A 15,191-nucleotide genomic window follows, 5' to 3' on the forward strand; every position below is an offset into this window, starting at 1 on the left:
CTCCCGGCTGAGCGGGAGGAGATGCCGGCTGGGTACAGTGGGGCAAGTCCTCCTCCCCCCACCACGTTTGCTTTCTTGCCAATGGATCAATTGTGTTCAGGGCTGTATGTAGGTCAGTCACATCACTGGCTCCAGCTCTGATATGAGGTTATTAACGTGAACAAGGATCCCTCCTTCTCCCGCCATTCAATTCCCTCGATGCTCAGCCCTTGGCAGAGGGCAGCCTTGGCTCTCGTCCTAGAGAAGAAGAGCATTTCTTTGAGGCTTTGGGCTCATTTGAGGAAAGCAACCATGTGTTCATCTCCTGGACCGCTATGGAAGCTGTGCCCTGTACATCCCCCTGAGCAACGCGCTCCCTGTTTGTCCGTGCATGAGGAGAGCTCTGTGCTGTGAGGGGAATGGGCAACATGACCCAGTTCATGTTTTTCTGTCGATACGGCTGCTCCCTTTGGGCTGTGTGAAATGCATGGGGCTGACCGAGCTCCCAGAGAAGGAGAATTTCTTTGCTGAGGCAGGCTGGGCAGCCCTAGGGGAAGAGGGAGCTGGATGTCCCATACGTGGTTGCTCTCGTGCTTTTCTCTCCATGGGAGGGGAAGAGATAAGAGAACAACATCCTAACCTTCAACCCTGGGACCTCTGATTTTGGCCACCCAGGTTTGATTCCACTCCCACAGAAGCCTTTATCACTCAAGGAGGAAACCCAAATCCTCCGGGAATTTAAGCTCCTCCTGGGCTTGCCAGCTGAAGGAAGGAGGAGGCGCAGTAAAAGAGAGAGAGAGCAAGCAGAGAGAAAACTTCCTCAAACAAAAAATATTCAGTAGTTCAGAGCAAACTTTGCACCAGCTGAAAATTTGACCTTGTGTTCTCTCCTAGGAACAAACAAGGGAAGAATGAGGATCGCATTATTTTGCCTGAAATTTGGAGTAGATCAAACCCCTGCTGTTCTGAGCTCCTGCAACGAACGCCTATAAACAACGTGCATTTCCGGAGAATGGATTAAACAGCGAGCCCGAATACTGACTGGATTTTAAGAAATGTTTATTTGTCCTCACTGCCTCACTATAAAGAGTTGCACAAGGACTTACTAAATTTTAACCCCACATTGTTCCTGGGTAAACACTGCCCTTTATCCAACACGAGGTGTGCTCGCAGCAGAGATAAGCACCCGTTCGCTCACGCTCTTTGGGGTACGCAGCTTCTCAGCAGTGCTCGAGGCAGCCCTGGGCATCAGTGCTCCATGCAGACCCTGCAGCAGCTGGATTGTTCCCAATTGCCTGCAAATCTCTGACAGTTTTCCACGCTTTTTCTGCCATAAAGCTGTGTGCAAGAAGGTGGGGATGACCTTGGTCTGCAAAAGCGTAGCTGAGTACATCTCAGCTCCTGTCCTCCTCATTTTACATTATGGAAATAGAAAGGGTGAGAAAACACAAACACTGGCCAAAGAGCCGTGCTGAGTCCCCAGCAAGTCAAGTCCCAGGGACTGCCTTGTCCTGAGATCCTCCCACCCCAGCTCCCATCACCAAGCGCTGCAGTGAGTGCGTGCGCAGTGGTCCATCCCTCATATGCCCTTTCCATAGGCAGGGATGGAGAGAGTGAAGCATTGCGAGCTTCCTCCTCTTATATTCGCACTCTGGCTCATCCAGGATCACTGGTGAACACATAAAAAAGGTGAAGGGGGATTCATATCGTTGCAGACTTTCTGCTTCTTTTGATTTCCAGGGTCTAAAGCCTGTGCTTTTGGACCAAGCACTCACATCCAGCAGGGTGGGGAGTTGGTTCTGCACAGCCACCACCCTCTGAGCAAGAGCAGCCCGGGGTTCTGGGGTGAAGAATGGTTTTGCTGTTCACAAGTGGAAGGCTGAGTAACCAGCACGGAAAGCAAAGCGTGAGAACCAGCCCAACTCTCCCTGCTTTACAGGGAGTCTCTGAGAAGTCCCTATATCCCTACTTTTGGAGGTGTTTTGGGGTGTTTCCTCCACTCTAGGGGGAAGCAGCCACAGGACACGAGACGCTAAATGAATTCTCCAAAAAGAAGAAGGATCTGTGCCTTGTAGAAACATTTCTGAACTCATGTTTGTTCCCTCTCCTGGGTCTGGGCAGAATGTCAAAGCCTGCTCTGAGCTGGAAATATTTTAAGACTAGCACTCACTGGAGACTGAAACAATGGCAATTCTTCAACTACTGAGGCTTTTATAAAAGGGCTTTTGACATAGAGGCTGCTTAGGGTTGGGGTTTTTTGGTAGTTGGTTTTTCTCCCAGAAAGCACTGTGCTAGTGTGTGTGTGTGTGTGTGTGTGTGCGCTTGTGCGCACACTTTTGTGCGTGCAAAATAACCTCTTGGCTTCCAGCCGGGCTGTTCCTGCCCACAGGGATGCCCTCAGCCCCGCTAAAAGGCAGGCAGCTCCGGCGAGGAGGGCGGCAGTGCCGCTCACACGGGATGCCATGCAGCCATGCAGGAAGAAGACATTTTAGAGTAAATGTCAGCTTTTACGTTTCTGGGTTTGGGGCTTTTTTTAAACACGTGGGTGGGACTTTTAATGCCCACATGAAGCTGAGAAGGTTTCAGTCTCCAGGGCTTATCCAGAAGATTCACATAAACACTATGGAAAGTGTCTCTTTGCTTAGGAGGACGAAATTTGACACTGCAGAGATTTTAACCTGGTATTCCAGCAAGGAGCCTCAGTGGTTAGTGTGTCATATCTGATAAAGGCTAATCAGCCCTCCTTCAGGCACCATTCAATTCTTATTTTCATCTGCCTCCCATGCATATTGCATTATCTATGATACTCCCATGAAGACAAACCAGCAGGAATTCTGCTCAGCTCTGGTCTTCCCTTGATACGAGACCACCACGCAAGGAAAAGGGTGAAGAAGTACACGATGGACCCAACAACCGGAGCCCAGGCAAACAGCTCAGGTCTTCAGCACTGCCTGGAAACCAGCAGTGCCCAGTTTGCACTGGTGCGGGGATGAGATCCCAACTGGGAGGAGGTTTCCTGTTGTCTGCTGCCTGCCCGGAGCTCAGCATCCCCTGGCCCCAGTGCTTGTGCCGTCTCACGGAATCTCTTCGCCCCGCTAGGTGTCCGAAGCCTCCTCAACAATTATCCCTGTTGCTGTTTGTTCAGGCGATGTGGATTTAGCTCTCCAGCCTCATGTGCAGTGTGTGTATAGGGAAAGATAGATTGCCGCTACTTTCCAATATAAATCACATTCCTTACAACACTCCAAAGTAGCATTTTCAACCTCAGGGTGCTAATAGGATCCAGCAGGAGAAAGAAATGTCAGCTAAGTAGCAGGCGCTGTTTGGAGAGTGCAATGGAGCTGATCCACAGCCCCAGGGCAAAAGGAGCAATCCCAGGGCAAAGGTTAAAGAGTTCAGGAGCACTTCAGCCTACTTAATTGCAACAGGGCTCTTACACAGCCAAGATGGATGAGTCAAGGCGGGCAAGGGGGGCAGAGAAGGGCCAGCAGCATCACCAGCTGGAGGCACGCAGGCTGGGGGACCACAGCAGAGGGGACTGGGGTGGAGGGCACCGCGATGGAAGGGACCACAGGAGCTCCTCGCCCATCACTTCTCCCCGAGATGCTGCTGGATGGCATTGGGGTCCATGCCACACCAGGACCCCCAGCCACCAGCTTTGTCCTCTCTGCTGGGAGCCCACCTCCAGCCTGGAAATGGGAATTGATAACAGAGCAGGCTGATGCCATAGAGTTTTTGTTGCAAGAGCTCAGCACTCATCCAGGCGGTGAAATAATCCATAGCGAGAGCAACTCCAGCTGCCAGGGAAATGTTTCTTGCTCCCCTGAAAATCATAAGCAACGTTTTAAAGGAGAAGAAAGGAAATCGGTTCACGTTGCTGTTCATACAGGATTTGTTTTCTGATTCCTTTTATTTTGAATCTTCAGAACCTCAACACGTTTGGTATCAGTCCCAAGCTGCATCTGCTGGGAAGGTGCCTCAGATAATAATTTTAGCAGAGTTCTGACTCGTTTTCTGACACACATCCAAAAAGTGTCAGCAAAAGCTGATGTTTCACATGGAAAAGGTCTTTTGTGTTACACTTTTTTTTAATCTAAAGATAAAAAACATAGAATCTAAAGATTAAAAAAAAAAATAATAACATTTCTTTTATTTCTCACCAGTGAGAAATATTATTTATGCTGTTTCCCTGGTGATAAAAGCACAAGGTTGGATCTTGAGACACACGCATTTAATTCCCAGCTCCACCGCAAACCCCAGAGATGACCTTGAACAAACCACTTAGGCTGCAATGTTTATGGGACGAGAGTTTGCTGGTTAAGCTTCCATTTGGCCTTTTCTGTTCGGATAATGTCTAAAATACCCGTTTCTTTCAGAAGGGGACCCTGTTCTCCGCCCCATCGCCCACCCACCCCTCGGACCCCGCTGGAGATGCTGCATCCCTGGGGTTCCAGAGGAGTGGAGCAAGGACCGAGGATGCCCTCTCGTGGGAAGAGCCGGGCTCGACTCGTCCCGGGCTGCTGGTACCCCGAGTCCAGAGAAACAGCCCCCAAGCATCCCATCCTCCCAGGAGGCAGAGAAATAACCGAGAGGAAGGAGAACCCCAGCTGCCAAGGAAATGTTTCTTGCACCCTTGAAAATCATACAGAATATTTTAAGGGGAAAGAAGGAGAACGTGTCGGCTTTGCTGTTCGTATTTTCACAGGATTTGTTTTCTGATTTCCTTTTGTTTTCTGATTTTCCTCTTTTAATGGAGCGCGTCCAGAGGAGGCTGCAAAGATGATCCGAGGGCTGGAGCACCTTCCCTACAAGGACAGGCTGAGAGAGTTGGGGTTGTTCAGCCTGGAGAAGAGAAGGCTCAGAGGAGATCTTATAGCGACCTTCCAGTACCTAAAAGGGGCTCCAGGAAAGCTGGAGAGGGGCTGTTCATAAAGGCTTGTGGGGATAGGATGAGGGGCAATGGGTATAAACTGGAGAGGGGCAGATTTAGGCTTGATATAAGGAAGAATTTCTTCACCATGAGAGTGGTGAGACACCGGAACCAGTGTCTTGCCAAGGGAAGTTGTGTCTGCCCCATCCCTGGAGGTGTTCCAGGCCAGGTTGGATGGGCCTTGAGCAGCCTGAGCCAGTGGGAGGTGTCCCTGCCCATGGCAGGTGGGTTGGAACTGGATGATCTTTAAGGTCCCTTCCAACCCAAACTATTCTATGATTTATTTTGATTCTTCCAAATCTGAACAAGTTTTGTATCAGCCCCAAGGTGCGTCTGCTGGGAAGGTGCCCCAGATGCCACCAGGGCATCTCCAAAACCTGTCCAGGACAAAGCATTCAACACCTTTTATAAAGGAGAGGGGAGAGTAGGGCTTCCTCTGCACCAGAACAGCCAGGACAGGGACATCCTTACCACCCTCCCTCCCCGAGGGTCCCACAGTCTCCATCCCTGGGAGCTCAGGACAGGAGCAGGGCAGTGAGGAGGCAGGGCAGCAGGAGGTAGCAGCCAGCGAGGCCAGGGGGTGGCCGGGGGGCTCTGGGGGAGCCGTTGCAGAGGTCTGTGTCACAGCAGTGGATGCGGACCCCTGGCAGCTCCTGCTGCTGGCAGTGACGGGAGGTGGCACAGCCGCTGGTCAGCAGGATGCCCAGGACCACTGCAAAGCAAGCACAGCGTGGGATGTCATGGGGTGACAGCCAGGGTGGAGGGTGATGCTCTGCCAGCCTTCCACCAGGGCCAGGCGGCTGCAAGGTTGGCTTTGGGGTGTGAGCATCACCGGCTTGATCAGACACCCCCTGCCACCCTGGCCCCTCCAGGCAGACTCACCGCTCTCTGTCTTAATGCAGAACCGGTGTTTGAAGCCCTGGTGCGAGTGGGAGCAGGTGATCACCTCTGGGTTAGAGCACCCCATGTCCACATTTTTGGTGCCCACGATGATGTTGCAGCCGTAACACTGGAGTCCAGACACTAAACAAGAATCATATGAAACACAGTTGGATTTTTCCAGGGGGAGAAATACTTCAACTCCTTCCTAATGATGGCTTTGGAGCGGTCTCTGCCTTGCCAAGTCACATTAAGCTGAGCAGAGCCCGAAGCTACTGCCGCTTGCTTACCCAGTGGGCCCAAAAAATATGAAGTATCTCTCACTAGAGGTCAGTGCAAATTCAGGGATTAGCTGGAGATTTGTGCTGGGATCAAATGGTGAGAACAAGGGAGCTTTGAAATGGGGTTTGTAAAGAGCAGGTGAAACCTCCCAGTCACAGACACCATAGAGCCACCAGGGCTCAGTTACACTCAGAAACAGCTTTTGCCTGTTTCACCAAATTCCTCCAGATTCAGCTACACCTGTGCTAGAGGCATTCACACCAGAGGGGTGGTTTTATGCGTGTGGTTTGGTTTTCTCCCTGAATGCAATCCTGCTTTTATCACAGGGTCTATCAGGGAGGCAAAACAATTCAGAAACAGAAGGGAAATCCCTGTTCAGAGGGATCGAGAGCCAACGCGTCTGTGAGCCCAGGACAGAGACATTGGTGTGTGTTCTCAGAGCTTTGCCCACTGGCAGCAGCTCTGTCCTTCCCTGCAGGGTCAGCAGCTCTGTCTAAGGATTGCTTGCCCTAAACCAGAATGGCAATTAAGCTTTTTCTCAGGGTTTTTTAAAAAAAAAACCTTTTAAAGGACAGTCATTTACATCATGCACAGAGTTTAAGGCAAGCACAGCACCTGATATGCTTGTTGATTGATCACAGCAACAGAAATCAGGTTGCACTTACTGTTGTGGTTACCTTCAGCTCCCCCAAACCCAACCTCGTCTGCGCCCACGGTGGTTTTGGGAGGTGGCTGAGCACCCTCGCACAGCCCGGCACGGCACAGGGAGTCTCTGCCCCAGCAGCACCAGGAAAGGGGAACCCACTGGAGCCCAAGGAATCCTGGCTCCTGGCCCATGCTCCTTACCCACATATCCTTATTTTGTACCAAACGTGATGACATTAGCACCGTTCTAAACCCAGCAACACACAGCAACGCTCTCAAAGTCATCCCAAAAAAAACCATACCTTAACAACCAGGGTTTGGGGAGGACGCAAACAACCATAACTCCAAAGCACAGGGTATGCTCCACACCACAGGGACAGCAGCACTTACCCTCTGGAAGGACAAACACCACGGTCATCAGAGAGAGGATCCCATGGGCACCTCCAGGCATGTGTCCTGAGAGCATGGGGGTCAGCTTGTGGAGCCCAGAGGACGAACACCAGCGCCTGGAGATGCTGGCAGAGACCGTCTCTCCTCCCAGCTCTCCCCCTTAGCCGTGCACTCCACTTGCTTTTCACCTGCAAGCTCCTCCACCAAAATAAAGCAAAGATTTGGCTGCTCCCCGCTTCTCCAGCCAGCCCTGTGGCACCCAGTCTTATGTCGATGCTTAATTTCTCCCTTTTCCTCTTGAGAAATTCAGCGATTCTTTCAGTTCGTGCACAGACGTGAGTGCGTATGTGCTACCCTCAGTTATTTCTGTCCTATTTCCTCTGTCCGCGATCACTTCCCATTAATACTACGTGCAGCAGCTCTTGGAGAGAAATTCTCCCTAATCAAGATTTAGTCTTAAATCCACTTCGAAATCCTCTAATTCAGTTGGATTAGGCAGAAGGGGTTTGGGGTGATGTGTGGTTTTACTCTTTCTTTTTTTTCTCCCTCCTCTTTTTCCTCTCTGAGCTGCTCCATCTCCATGAACGGACCCACCGCGCTATTTAAAGAGGGCAGGAATAATTTTATTAAAGAGAAGCAGTCAATTGGTTTTTTAACTCAAAGCCGGAGATTCTCTAGCAAAGCACAGCCCTGGGGGTGGCCTCGGGGTTCAATGGAAAACCTGAAGGAGAGAGAAGTGAGTTTGAATAAAACATATGCATTTGCAAACAAGAAAATAGTTGCCTTAATAAAGCAACGAGTGGCCAAACGGGGCCAGCCCCGGGCTTGCATCGGCTCCGAAGGGAGCCTTCCTGGGGATGCTCATGGCTTGGGAAAGGGGCCAGGAAAGGGGCAGCGGATGAAAGAACTAAGCCGTGATAGCTCTGATCCTGTGGGGTCAGGATGAGACCCGCAGCCATGTGGGGCATCACGGATGCCACCGGTTTCAGGATCAGGCCCACAGCTCCCCACTGACATCCCCACAAGCAAAGCCTCAGCTCTCAGTGGAGCTAACGGGACTTAGAGAGCTAATGCTTACTAATAAGAGCGCGCAACTGAATGCGTGGGATTAAAAAATTAAAATGACAAAATAAGCTGCTTATGTAGCCCATCCAGCAACCGCCTGGTAGCAGCACCTGAAATCTCCCACCCTGGGCACACCAGAGCTTTGGACCTCACCTGCCCACAGCATCTTCATTCGCAAACAGACCCGTAAACATTTCACTGGGAGAAAGCACAAACTTGTCCGAGTGTGGGCATCTACAGCTCAGGAAGGGCAATTAGCACCTGGGAGAAGTGCCTAAGTAATGCAGTTCATTTATTCAAATTAATTAAAGCCCCCTGCAGTGTCTCACTCGCCTCAAAACAATGTGATTATAACAGATGGCAAAGACGGCAAAGCCCAAAAGCCTCAGGGAGAAAGGGTAAAAAGCAGCAAGTGGGATTGATTTAAACACGTGCATAAATCAGAGCATTCAATAAGGAGAGGAAACAAACTTTTAATGCCTTAATAAAATCATTGGTACGAGGAAGGGGCAGCGAGGAGCAGCCCAGGCTCTGCGCAGCGAGGCAGCAGATGGTCCCCAGCGACAAACACCGCTGCGTGCAGCACTGGGCTTCACCCTGCGAAACGGCTCTTCCGCAGGCGGCACCAGTTGGCTTTTCCAGCAGGAACCAAGCAGAAACTGCTGGGAAAGCCAGGGGGGCCAAGGGTCAATATAACACACAAAACCCGGCATCGGCGAGACTGGTGGCAGGAGGGGGAATCATGGAATGGTTTGGGTTGGAAGGAACTTAAAGCTCATCCAGTTCCAACCCCCTGCCATGGGCAGGGACACCTCCCACTGGATCAGGGGCTCCAAATCCCATCCAACCTGGCCTGGAACCCCTCCAGGGATGGGGCAGCCACCACTGCTCTGGGCAACCTGGGCCAGGGCCTCCCCACCCTCACAAATATTTCTTCCCAAGATCTCATCTCAATCTCCCCTCTTTCAGCTTAAAACCATTCCCCCTCATCCCATCCCTGCACTCCCTGATCCAGAGCCCCTCTCCAGCTTTCCTGGAGCCCTTTCCAGGGCTGGAAGCTGCTCTAAGGTCTCCCTGGAGCCTTCTCTTCTCCAGGCTGAACAACCCCAACTCTCTGAGCCTGTCCTTACAGCAGAGGTTCTTCAGCCCTCAGATCATCTCCATGGCCTCCTCTTGACTTTGCTCCAACAGATCCATGTCCTTCTCACGCTGGGGACTCCAGAACCGGACACAAGGCTCCACGTGAGGCCTCACAAGAGGGGCAGAACCCCCTTCCTCTCCCTGCTGGTCACAGTTCTTTGGATGCAGCCCAGGATCCATCCCCCTGGCTCCGCATCATCTCCCCAGCTGGCGTTGCTGCTGGTGCTGGTTTAGTCTGACGTTTGTTTTGAGGTTCATTTCCTCGGGATGCAGAAGGCAAAGGCCTTTAGAAAGGAGGAAGGGAAACGCAAATTCTGTGACCGCTTCCACAATCCGGAACCAGCGCAGGTTTCTTTGCACTTGCCGACGGCTCTGATGCCATCCAGAGGGGTTTATCAGCCACGGGGGATCGGGAATGAGTTAGAAAACGACTTTTCCTCCCTTGACTGAGGAATATTTGGTTAGCAAACACCCCTAAAATGAGTTTAGCTGGCGTTCTCACTCAAACCTTCCCGATACTCAGAACCACAGCTAAACCCTGCGCATATTACACAGCTTCGCCTGCACACCCTCCTTCGGAGCTCACCCCTACGGGGAGGCACCCACACACGGCACCCACCCCCCCGCCCCACCGCCACGCAAGGCGGGATTCGAACCCGCGGACCCGGCGCTGCCGCCACCATTGGGCAAAGCGGGAGCCGAAGACTGAGTGGGAGCGCGCGAGGGGCCGCTAGGGGGCAGGCGGCGCGGGTCCGGCCGCTGCGCTCTGATTAGCTGAGGGCGATGAATACATTAAGAAGGCGGTGGAAAGCGCGCGTCTGGGCTGTTTTAACGGGGTTTAGGGGATTTTTAAGTAGCTATAGAGGAATTAGGGTAAATATTTTCTATGGGGATCATACAGAGATACCAAATAGACAGAGAGGAAAAAAAAAATCGGTAAATTATACTCACCGTAACTGTGAAGAGGAGGCTCTATGGAGGTTTAAATAACCGAGTACGCAGCACAGCGGCTGTGTTGTATGAAAGGAGAGAAGGTTAGCACTCCCCTTGATAAGGATGGAAGAGGCCCTTGTGGCCTATACAACACGCATACGGTTAAGGCACTGCCACCTACTTAGTGGCATCTAACCATGTTTTTTCCCCCCCCCTTTCAGGGAAACCCTAAAGAAACGGGTTTCTTTCTTTACATCACTCAGAGCCTCCTTTTCCCTCAGCCTGAAGATGCTCAGCAAAGCAGATCCTGGGGGCAATTGTTATACCTTAGCAGGTTGCAACGTACCCCAACCCCTACAAGCCTGCATCCAACCCAAAGCTCCGTCCTCTCCCAACAGAGCCACTACAAACCCCATTTTCAGTTCAGAGCTTTACAAGATCAACTAATCCATCAACCCACCACGGATGTGCCAGGGTGGATATAACTATAGCATACACAAAGCTCACACCCCAGTGTTATTTCCCGGTGAGATACTAGAGATTCCTTTAAAGGATCTACGAGGTCCTTTATCCATCAGGGCTCTTCAGTTTGGAGGAAAATATCCCTGTTGAAGAGATTTTCTCCTGACAGCAGGGAAACCGTTTCCCTCCATCACAGCTTTTTAGACAACAGGGAAAGCTGGGTAAGCAAAGCCACTCACACACACACAGCTACCTGGAAAGCACCACACTACAAAAACACGATTGAATCTGTGGAAACGCTTTGCTGGGGAAACACACCAGGTCCTCCACAGAGCTAAAGCAGCACAGACACATCTTGCATTTAAAAGTTTCATTGGCCTGCAATAAGAGTGAAAAAAACAGTCACAAAGCTAAGAAATTGGTTATTTCAGCAGTGACACCAGGTCTAGAGACACAGTGTCCTCTCCTAAAGGCAAGAGAAAAACATCAAAAACAGTGAGGTTATTAATAGCCATTTTATCACCAGCTCAACATGAACTCTACTTTTGTATTTTAAAAAGAAAAGCTATACCTCATCTCTCGCAGCTGCCTTCTGCGCTGAGGGTGAAGCGAGGCAGCCTCCCAGCAGCCACTTGAGGGGAGGTTTGTACTGCAATTGATTTCTAGTTATCATCAAGTACGTGATGCTGATGCCAAACAAATGGATTTTTGCTTCACCAGGCACAAAACCCCCACAGCAGAACCATCTGGGTGTGACAAAACCTGTGCTACAACACCATTCTCAACCAGCACAAAAGCTGGATGAGCCCTCAGCCTGCGCTGCCGGAGCTGCATGGGGAGGGCAGCAGGATTCCTTTTCCCTTAGCTTAAGGGCTCTGTGAGGGTTTGCACTAATGTTGCCTCTGCTGAGCACACCTTCAGTTCAACCCTCTTTACTTTCTTTAAATAAACTTTGACTTGAGTTATATTCCTCTTCTTGCTCCACAGCAGATGCAAAGCACCACGCTGCTGCTCCTCCTCTCTTCCTCCTCCCCTTCTCATTCAACAGAGCCACTTCAGAAACCACAGAATCATCGAATGGTCTGGATTGGAAGGGACCTCAAAGCCCATCCAGTCCCACCCCCTGCCATGGGCAGGGACACCTCCCACTGGATCAGGGGCTCCAAGCCCCATCCAGCCTGGCCTGGAACCCCTCCAGGGATGGGGCAGCCACCACTGCTCTGGGCAACCTGGGCCAGGGCCTCCCCACCCTTAAAGTGAAGAATTTCTTCCTAACATCTAATCTAAATCTTCCCCTTTCCAATTTAAAAGCCATTCCCTCATCTTATCACTATATGCCCTTGTAAATGCTCCTTCCAAAGACATTTTTAAGGGAGGCTTCTTTGGACATAGACACTTCACATTAGTACACTCTAACCACAAGCATACACATAAAATCCCACCTTTTTATTATGGCATATGGTATTTTTTTTGGACGTGTAAATACCACATGGGTATGACAAAAAGGGAAAGAAATACCAACGCTGAAATAGATACAGAGCCATGCCATTATCAATACAGTTTCATACAATGGGTTTCCAAGATACAAAAGTCTGGAGTTTTTTAATTTTTACATTGAAATAACTTTACAGTGTTCTGTGAGCTCGCTTTACAGCCAGAAGAGAAAAAAAATTAAAGTATGCCAAGAACAACTACAAGCAGGATTCATTTTAATGGTTAACAGAAGAACTGGAACTTCGCTCTAGAACAGCATCTATTAAACACACGTAACAAGAGGTAAGCAACTATACAGAAAGTAGGAGGAGATTTCACCACAGGAGTCAAGTCAGGGGCAGGAAGAAGGAAATCTGGAACCGCATGGTTTTATTTGGTCACAAAGTTTGAGCTGAGTGTTTAAAACGAAGCACCCTTAAAGATGCAGTACTCCTAGTTAAAACAATACAGAAACTTCCCAAGAGACTAGAACCTACATTGGGGCGGGGAGGGGGCGGAGAAGGTTTAAAAATTAGACGTTAAAAAAAAGAAATTTCCACACACCTCTAGGCTCGTGACTTAACTCACTGTTACAATGCAGGCTGGCAGCTCTTCCTGAAGCAGCGACAGTGCCCAGAAGTAACGCCACCAGCAAGTACAGGATCTTTGGGGTGTCCAAGCCAAGGCTGACACTTCTAATGCGATGTCACTATGATCCATTTGTCTGCCAAAAGATTAGGCAAGAAAAGGAGACACTGCATCTTTTTTTTTTTTCTTTTCCCAACACGTTGCCCAGTTCTAGCAAAGAGCTAAGACGTTTTCTTTGGGCCAAGACTAACAGAAACCACTTCATCATAGTCTTCAGGTTTCCTGCCAAACTGGATTTATCAATTCTCATGTGGGGTTTTTTTAATATTTTTTTAAAAACATTTTTTCCTGACAGTCTCTAAAGCGATCCTGGAACGTTTAACAGTCACTCTTCCACAGTTTAATTGTTTTGTCGTTTTCTAGTGCCGCTGATGCAATGATGTTTTCTGTTGGGTGACAAGCTGTTGAGATTACAACATCTAGGAGAAAAGAAAAGATAGGCAAATATCATTATTTGCAGCAATGAAATCTGGTTCGTAGCAGACATTTCTGAAAACAAATGTGCATCGCTACCACATTTAAAACAGCGGCGCCAAGTTACTGTTTTCCTTGTACCAGGATTACAAACACATTAATAAATATTTTCAAGGATAAAGTCTCTTGGCAGAAAAAACTATATCTGCCTGTTTCCCACACTGCCAACTTATCTAGAAGATGCAAAGAGTACCTCTGCCCTAAAATACTTATAAAATAAGTATTATTCATAAATATTACTCATAAATATCTTGCTTCTCTGTGAGAGGAAACAGCAGCAGAAAAGATTCAAGAGTAAATAACTGGCAAGTGTTTGACACATTTCAAAACATGAGAACTCTCCAGATTCTAGTTCTTGCTTACTTTACAGGCAAAACTCTTGGTATATTATGTCAGAGACAGCTAACAAAAAAAGAGGTCAGTTTTTTCTTTCCATGTAAGGTATTTCCAACATCCTATCCAATGCCTAGAGAGCACTTCATCTTCAGAGCCTTGCCCTAGCCAGGAAATTAAAACCTGCTGCCACTGCCCCAATTTACATCCAAATCAACGGTCCTGCAAAGGAATAAGCATGTTTAAATTTCACAGCACAATTCCTTCCTGTTGGTACAGTGAAAGCACTGCTCTCTCCTAGCATTCAAACTGAAGGACCCATCAGGTGACATCAAGACATGGTCAGCTCTGCCTTCAAGACCAGACATACGCACAGACACATTCCAACAGCAGGAATACATCAGCTCTCACTCTTCCACGAGCTGCAGCTTTGGAAGATGTTAATGGGGAATTCAAAGTCACTAATATTATGAGTCGCTTAAATATCCCAACCACTTCTGAACTCAGGACATCTTTTTTGTAAGCTGATGTCACGGTTCTCGCAGTGACAGAATAAACACTTGCAATGCCCATAACAAACCCTTCATAAAAGGGAGAGAACTCCTGGGGTTCAATTAAGCTTCAGCCAGACAAGAATTTATGGGTCTGATAGTCAAAACTAAACAAAAGAGTGAAAACACTCCAGCTAAGCCCTCAATACAAGCTGGCATGAGGGATACTCCATCAATAAAAACAAAATCGTCTTCCACACCTGTGTGTCCTTGTAATTTCTGTACAATCTCTTTTGTCTGAAGATTCCAAATGTAAACCAGGTTGTCTTCTGAACCGGACACGATCCACTGGAGAGGCAGAGAAAAAACACCGTTATTGTAATCTTTCTCCTCATCTGTATCTAACTGCTATTACTCAGCACACATTTCACTGCCATCATATGAAAGGGAATTTCCAACCAGACAGGACCGCTTGATGCGGTTCATTCTCTCCCAGCCTCTATTCAGTGCACACAGGCAGAAGAAAGCTTTGTTCCACCCTGCATACACCAGAGGAGGAAAACTAATGGAACCAAAAGTGCTAAGGTGGTTGTGTTAGGACTTTATCTCTGCTATTTGTTCTGTTGTCCCAACCACAACACCCCAGCCTGATGGCAAACTGATACACACGCAGCTGCTCTCCTGCTGCAGGAAAGTCCTTTTGTGCAGCCGCAGAGACGGGCGCAGGACAACAGGCCCACCTGGAGAGACACCAGAGGTGCTCAGAGGGAGTTTCCTAGGAGGCTCTCTTCTCCCACTGCACTATGGCACCAGTGAAGCAGCACCCATCAAAGGTTTCCATCCCCAAAGTACTGTTTTTTCTACAGAGACAAGCAGTAAAAAACTGCACATCGGTAAAAAGTATCTCAAATAAACACTAACCTTTCCACCAGTAACGGAGAAATTTGCAAATATGCAGTACTTCTCATTTTTGTGCCCTGTGTACGTCTTCAGGCACTGCAAGGGAAGAGCAACAAGACGTTACCACAGCTGGGAGGCGGGTTTCTCAGTCAAGCACAAACTCTCTT

General features: G+C 49.1%; 2 protein-coding genes and 1 non-coding gene across 10 annotated transcripts in view; 1 reads left to right on the forward strand and 2 right to left on the reverse strand.

The window, feature by feature from the left end:
• Positions 1-785: 785 nt before the first annotated feature.
• LOC128854066 (ly6/PLAUR domain-containing protein 1-like) lies at positions 786-9,630 on the reverse strand. Of its 2 annotated transcripts, XM_054083768.1 has the most exons (4): positions 9,301-9,630; positions 7,106-7,826; positions 5,792-5,932; positions 786-5,621 (listed from the first exon to the last, which is right to left on the reverse strand). In XM_054083768.1, exons 2-4 carry the CDS (start codon positions 7,179-7,181, stop codon positions 5,425-5,427), a joined length of 414 nt encoding a protein of 137 aa, XP_053939743.1. In that variant the 5' UTR covers positions 7,182-7,826; positions 9,301-9,630; the 3' UTR covers positions 786-5,424. The 2 variants fall into 2 exon arrangements, with proteins under 2 accessions (XP_053939743.1, XP_053939742.1); XM_054083767.1 differs by lacking the exon at positions 9,301-9,630 and having other exon boundaries at positions 7,106-8,325.
• A 692-nt stretch (positions 9,631-10,322) lies between these two features.
• On the forward strand, positions 10,323-10,450 carry LOC128854138 (U6atac minor spliceosomal RNA). The gene has a single exon (XR_008453061.1). It is a non-coding gene; the product is annotated as a U6atac minor spliceosomal RNA (small nuclear RNA).
• Positions 10,451-12,138: 1,688 nt separating this feature from the next.
• Positions 12,139-15,191, reverse strand: part of LOC104066834 (WD repeat-containing protein 5) — a 33,961-nt gene continuing 30,908 nt past the window's right edge. For all 7 annotated transcript variants that reach the window (XM_054083828.1, XM_054083834.1, XM_054083829.1 and 4 more), the window contains 3 exons: positions 15,046-15,120; positions 14,385-14,472; positions 12,139-13,245 (listed from right to left, as the gene is read on the reverse strand). In XM_054083828.1, coding sequence (XP_053939803.1) covers positions 13,145-13,245; positions 14,385-14,472; positions 15,046-15,120 — 264 coding nt within the window. In that variant the 3' untranslated portion in view covers positions 12,139-13,144. The remainder of the gene's footprint in view (positions 13,246-14,384; positions 14,473-15,045; positions 15,121-15,191) is intronic.

The sequence above is a fragment of the Cuculus canorus genome, chromosome 19, assembly GCF_017976375.1.
Source record: "Cuculus canorus isolate bCucCan1 chromosome 19, bCucCan1.pri, whole genome shotgun sequence".
Lineage (NCBI taxonomy): Eukaryota > Metazoa > Chordata > Aves > Cuculiformes > Cuculidae > Cuculus > Cuculus canorus.